This window comes from Malus sylvestris, chromosome 7, assembly GCF_916048215.2.
Source record: "Malus sylvestris chromosome 7, drMalSylv7.2, whole genome shotgun sequence".
Lineage (NCBI taxonomy): Eukaryota > Viridiplantae > Streptophyta > Magnoliopsida > Rosales > Rosaceae > Malus > Malus sylvestris.
Window position 1 is genome coordinate 17,888,978 of NC_062266.1, and position 6,247 is coordinate 17,895,224.

At 38.1% G+C, this 6,247-nt stretch overlaps 1 protein-coding gene across 1 annotated transcript; it reads right to left on the reverse strand.

The window, feature by feature from the left end:
* Positions 1-1,885: 1,885 nt before the first annotated feature.
* On the reverse strand, positions 1,886-6,247 carry LOC126628902 (COP9 signalosome complex subunit 1). Its single transcript, XM_050298764.1, has 6 exons — positions 5,754-6,247; positions 4,487-4,807; positions 3,532-3,648; positions 3,346-3,431; positions 2,675-2,909; positions 1,886-2,352 (listed from the first exon to the last, which is right to left on the reverse strand). The coding sequence occupies exons 1-6, from the start codon at positions 6,153-6,155 to the stop codon at positions 2,176-2,178; spliced, it is 1,338 nt and encodes a 445-aa protein (XP_050154721.1). The 5' UTR covers positions 6,156-6,247; the 3' UTR covers positions 1,886-2,175.

Here is a 6,247-nt window from a genome sequence, read left to right on the forward strand (position 1 = left end):
GAGATGAGTTTTTGCACAAATCAGGTCATTTTTTGGCTTTTGGACTTCTAGCCCTCTCCATTTCCAATTGAAGTAGCTATGTTTAGCCCCCGTCTAGATTATAGCTAGGTAATAAATTATTTTTTATTGAACAGTATCAGGCCATATTTACCATCTCCAACAGAATGAGGCTATTTTTTAGCCCCCTCAATAATTTATTGTTTTACGTTTGTTCTTTAATTTTATTGGTTAATTGAATTAAACTACCATATTAAAATAAGATCTCCAGACATATTTTGAGTGTCACTTGTCGCTAATGAATAAGCCTCCGGAGTTGTGGGCATTAAAGAATTGTCTTTGGTGGGTTTTAATTTCTCACTCAATACATTCACATTAGCCATCATCATCACACTCCACCTATTCACTCTCTTCCACACACGCCACAACCCCACCTTGTTCCTTTAATAATAGGAAAACTAATGAAAATTGCTTGAAAACTTTGAGTTTTAATCAAAAAGATAAAAATGTGTTGTAAGTGAATAGTACCAAGAGCGACTTTTTAGAGTAAAAATATCATTAACGTTAAAAGTGAACAGTATCAGGAGTTTTTCGTTAAGACTCCCTTTAATCTATTAGACACATCATTACTTTTGTCCTATTTAACTCTCTCTCCCACATCCTATCTATCACACCTCACATCTCTCCCTTTCTCTCTCTACCCACTCATCTCTCCCATAGCGCTCTCCCTCTTCTCCCTCTCGGAACAACCCAGGCATCCACTATTCCACCTCCAAGAATGACCTAAACTCACTGAAAAATCACCTAAGCTTCTTGAACTTGTCCATATACTCAAGAAAGCAAGAAATCTGGAGAAAACAAAGAATTTCTAAGATTGAAAAATGAAGAAACCCGAGCTTTCTTCAGGATTGATCCGGGTCGGGCATGTCAAATAAAATTTCGTCCTAAAAAAAAGAATTGAAAACCAATAGCAAGCTAAAGTCAACTAGCAAATGGGCTACTAACAACTTGGGCATCTCAAACGGGTTGGCTGGCTAGCTCAAAATGCCCAACCCAATGGCCTAAGGGTTAACAAATGGCCTGGTGGGTCTCTTTTTGGGCCCAACCCTCCGTTGGAGTTGGATCTTGTCTTATTTTGAGCTAAAACATGGCCTATGACCCTATGGTCTGATCCATTGGACATAACCTTAGGGTCTTCCTCTTAAACCCACTATAATTCAAGTTTAATCCTCCGCCTTCCCTTTAGTGTAGATTATTTTAGAATATAGCTTGAATTCAATTAAAACGACATAGAGAGAAATACGTGTAAAGGATTTGTATTAAACAATTTCAGCAAAAAATGGTGAGTGCTCCTGGGGTTTAGAGCATCCTCTTCAACGCATAGCGTTTTGATTTCAAACACTCCACCTTATCTTTGGTGTGCATTAGTGTAAAATATTCTTTGTAATAAAAATAATCAATGAGCAGCATAAGAAAAGCCGAAATATTTTACAAAGCAATTCCTAAATACATGTATAACATGCGAATTTACTAACCAGGGTTGAGGTTATATTGCCAGACTTATCACCGGTATTAGAGTAATTAAAACTTTCGGTAAAGTCTAAAGCCTAAAAGTAAACTCAGCAACCAACACTGTAAAACTTCAAAAAGCTTTGAAAGAGCTCCATTTTGACAATTGTGACAGGCCTGATGGCGCACCGGCCTAGTAAGTAATCTATGGTTAAACTTAAGGAGAACAAGTCACATTGCACAGAAACAACCGCAATGTGGCTTCTGGTACTAATAAAATAAGGACGTGATTAATAATGTACACATCCTTATTTCATTGCCACAGCACGCATTGTGACTGTACCAATACCATATAAGTCCTCAAACTGGGGCATTAAAATTTATGCAATTCCGGCTTCAATATTCAATCTGAATATTCGATATTGACATTGTCCAACGGAGAAGAAACTGAATCAATGCTGCAACTACTAAAAATCTAATCAAAATCAAAATCCGAATATTCAAGACAACAACCATCTAATATCGGTAAAGATCGCATATATTTGCACCCTGGTTTTCTAAATGTGTCAAATCCTCCACCGTACTAAACCAAGCTGATGAATGTCAAAAACAAAAAGTGCAGACGCAAACCTTGGCCAGATTGCCAGATTAACACATTGTCTAAAATAATCAGTGTTTCCTTGATGCCCTGAGATTGTGCTCATGCTTTATAAGATTTACCCTAAGGAGCATAGACTTAACATCCCGATCAAACTCATTCCCTGTCTGTAGCACCCGTTGAAAAGTTGCATTCCTTTGATCTGCATGTCGTGCATAGAGGATTTTGTTGTGCGAGTCAATTCTAGCCTGAAGTGGCATCATGTATTCGGTCAATAAAGAACAAAATACTACACATGAAAAACAACCGATCTAAAGTTTCACTTCAACCCCACCGCCCCAAAACCTACCACAAAAACCGATTCATCGTGCATAATACTTCAGTTAACCGATTGGGTTCCAAACTCCATGCCTAGTCCTAGGACATCAAGTAAAGGCCCACTTAAGTGAACCAATTATATGAGGTCCATTGGACAAATGGGCATGGAGTGAGTTAGCAAGATTTTGTAAGCTACAAGCTAGGTAAATATCCCATACAAGTAGATACAGCAGATAGCATTGAAAAGCACACCTGGACTTGGTTGTCAGTGATCAAAGCTTCAAGTTCTTTCTCAAGCCCTGCAACATCAGTTTTGAAAGCATTGGCCATCATGTGTAAATCTACCGACACAAAGGGGTGTGTATACTGGATGAGAGCCTTGTGGCGGATCTGGCCATAGAGTGTCTCAAGGTGATCATGCAAATGGATGTCAAGCAGCAAATTTGCTTTGAGATTCCCAAGGTAATCCAGGCATGAAGCATAATGGCTACAAAAGAAGAACAAATGAATGTTACTGAAACTGAAATATCTGAACATCAATCAGATAACAAGCCTTCGACACTGCCAACAGGTAAAAGCAATTGCACAAGCACAAGCACCTTCAACTTCTATATTCATTTCCAACAAGGAATTGGAAAACGTGAACTCATTGCAATTGAAACTATGCGTAAGCAAGGTCTAATGTCATTTCAAAGTAATCACAGGATGGATTATGGTACAAACAAGTAATGTCTAATCTCACTTGACAAATTGGTTTAACAAGAAAAATAATTTTAAGATCTTCACATGATTTAAATCTATAAATGTTTATATAACTTGAAATTCCCCCACCATTTATGCATTGTGTAGAAGCACCATTGCCGAAATTGACACAATGATGAAGCAAAGGCAACAACTAAAAAGATAACATCACGATTGATTACCTTGAGTAGAAATCATTGATAAGCTCCCTGACTTCAGGTACTAACTCTAAAAAATTCCGGAAATTCAGGTTGTCTATAACTTTGTTCTGTCATATAAAATCATTCACTGAGAAAGAAGCTTTATGTCTAAACCAAAAAACCATAAAATCAAAAGGATATAGTTAAAAGGAAAGAAAGAACATATGCCTTAAGCTCCATTCTGTCAAAAGTTGCAAGTGCACAAAGCCCACCATATGTTGCAACATCTTGAGGAGCAATCACTTCATTGTAGTGGTTTCCTAATTCAGGCCCAGTTTCCAGAAACTGTAACGTCACAATGAATGAGCATGATTAAAACATTAGATGTCTCACGAAAGCAACAGACAAAGGGAAGACAGAGACTACTACATTATCAAAAGACTGCAATTGATTTTACTAAATAATGGGCATATAATAACACCCTTCATGTAGGATAGAAATAAAATTTAGGGAACCAGGGACAATCTTAAAACCAGGAAAAATTAAATTAGCAATACTTAAAGGTCAAACTGTTTCCTTTGATTTTGAAGGCATAAGTTCAATATTATCGGAATATCTTGTCATAAATTCTGCCCAACAAGAACACATAAATTGCAACTAAAATAAGATTGGAAAATAATAATGACATAGTACAGTTGAAAGAGCTGTAAGGAAATAATTATACTTTGAAGGTTCCCAAAAGGCACACTAAATATGATCCAGAATATAAGATATAAAATGAAAGATGCCATTATATACTGAATAATATATAAATATACACGAAAAAGTTCATTGTGTGAACACCAAATACTGAGCATTCAAACACTCCCTCACAGTCTGTATTTGAAACTGCTGGTATATGATACGCACACAAGGCATCTTAATTCATCATTAGCTAACTCACATCCTTTTAGTTTGTAGTTGAAACAACTTTAGCGCATGAAATAATTGACTGTTAATTGACCTTCTCAGTATTTGTAAATTGTATTAGCATACCAAACACAACATGCCTAACTGATTAAAATCATAAACTCACAAGCTCTTACGTTAAAGCACAAAGCTAGATGATTTTAATATATATTTAAAAAAACAAGAAAAAGAAAAAAGCATTACGATAGAAAAAAAGTAATGAAATATCCACAACCTTACGAGCAGCAAGTTTGTATTTTTTAGATTCCAAGTGAGCCAATCCAGCAGCACAACGAAGTTTAGCCACAGTGACAGGGTCAAGGGCATCTGGTATTTGCTCTGCTTTGGTAATATAGCTTGTGACATGAGTAAATTGACCCATCTCGATGCTGACCAGAGTTGAACTCATGCACATGTGAACAATATGCTTTGACGTAGTGCAATAATCACGAGTCCGAACATAACTTTTAAAAGCATCCCCAAGTTGACCATGAGCATAATAAAAATCTCCAAAATCATTGTAACCCATTCTTATGCTTTCTTTGATCAGATTTGTCTGCACAAAAGCATTTGAAGGAATAATGAGAGATCATGGTACGCCATAATGGGAGCCAAATAAGATTTAACCACATAAATTGCACTTATTTTACCATTTAGGAACATAAGCAAGGAAATATGCATAACAACCCTCGGACAGAAATCCCAAATGTAGTTTTTCCCACCATAAAAATATATATAATAAGCATCAAAAACTCAACTATAGCAGAACCCTAACCACTGTATATGAGAACTCATTAGATCCCAATAATAAGTATACAAAAAAGAAGTTCTAAGAGGACCAACAGTTGAAAAACATGCAACACGTATAAGTAAATGTGTCTGAAAATATCTGTCATGCATTAACCACTGATAATGTTGCATTTGGAAACCTCCATTTTGAGCCCAAAGTTGATTATTACCCGACAGCTTCACTAGGTTGACGAGAACAATGACCACGGTCCATTTCAATTTACAAAACATCAAAAGCCCATATTCATTTGCATGCACAAAACTGCAGTACACCATCTCCTTTACCTTTCCTATACCCGAAAGAATAACATCTACTATGTGCCTTTAACATCTTTTCACTGATCCACCAAAACATCTGAAGGCAAAGCTAAAGTCGAGGGGTGAACAAGTTGTTTGCTTACTGCCCAACACTGCCTAAGATACAAGCCACAGGACCATGACTGCCTGTATCCTGAATAGAACATCTCACCCATAACCACGTTTGTATATACAACATAACCCGTAAACGATAACTATGACAAACCATTAAACCCAGCAAACAGACTATGGGCACACCATATCAAGTATAGCAACATGAACAATTAAACAAAAATTAAATAAACACAACAAAACCCACCACAAAAAATAAAAAAACCTATATACTACTCAATCACATAAACCCTAGAAATTAAAGAGAGAACCACAAAGATGAGAGGGTTGTATGGACGGCATACCCTGTAGGCATTGAGCTCGTTCTCGAGCTTCTCCTTCTTCTGCTCGGCCCTCCTATCCACAGTGTCGCACCAAGCGACGTCCATTCCGTACTCCGGCCCCAATCGACCGGCGATCTTCTGCACGACCTCCCTGTGCAACTGGGTGTTCTCCCCCTTCTTAATTTCGTCGTAGGCCATGCGGAGCGCCTCCAGCTCCATAGCCTCGTTGCTCTGGCTCCTCTGGGCGATGAAAAGGAGGCGCATGATCTTGGTGCGGCCGCTGTAGAGGCTCGCGTAGGCCTCGATGTCGAGTTGCTCGCTGCTGATGATGGGTCGGCTCCGCTTCTCGTTGTCTCCATCGACGCCGTTGGCGTAGATCTCGTCGTCGATCATTGGTCCCGATGTATCGTCGTCGCCTTCCATTTGGGAAAACTCGAAATCCTAGGGCACAAATTTGGGGGAATTTTTTGGTACCTTCTGTAGGTAATGCTATACTACAGTGCTGCTCTCTCCCT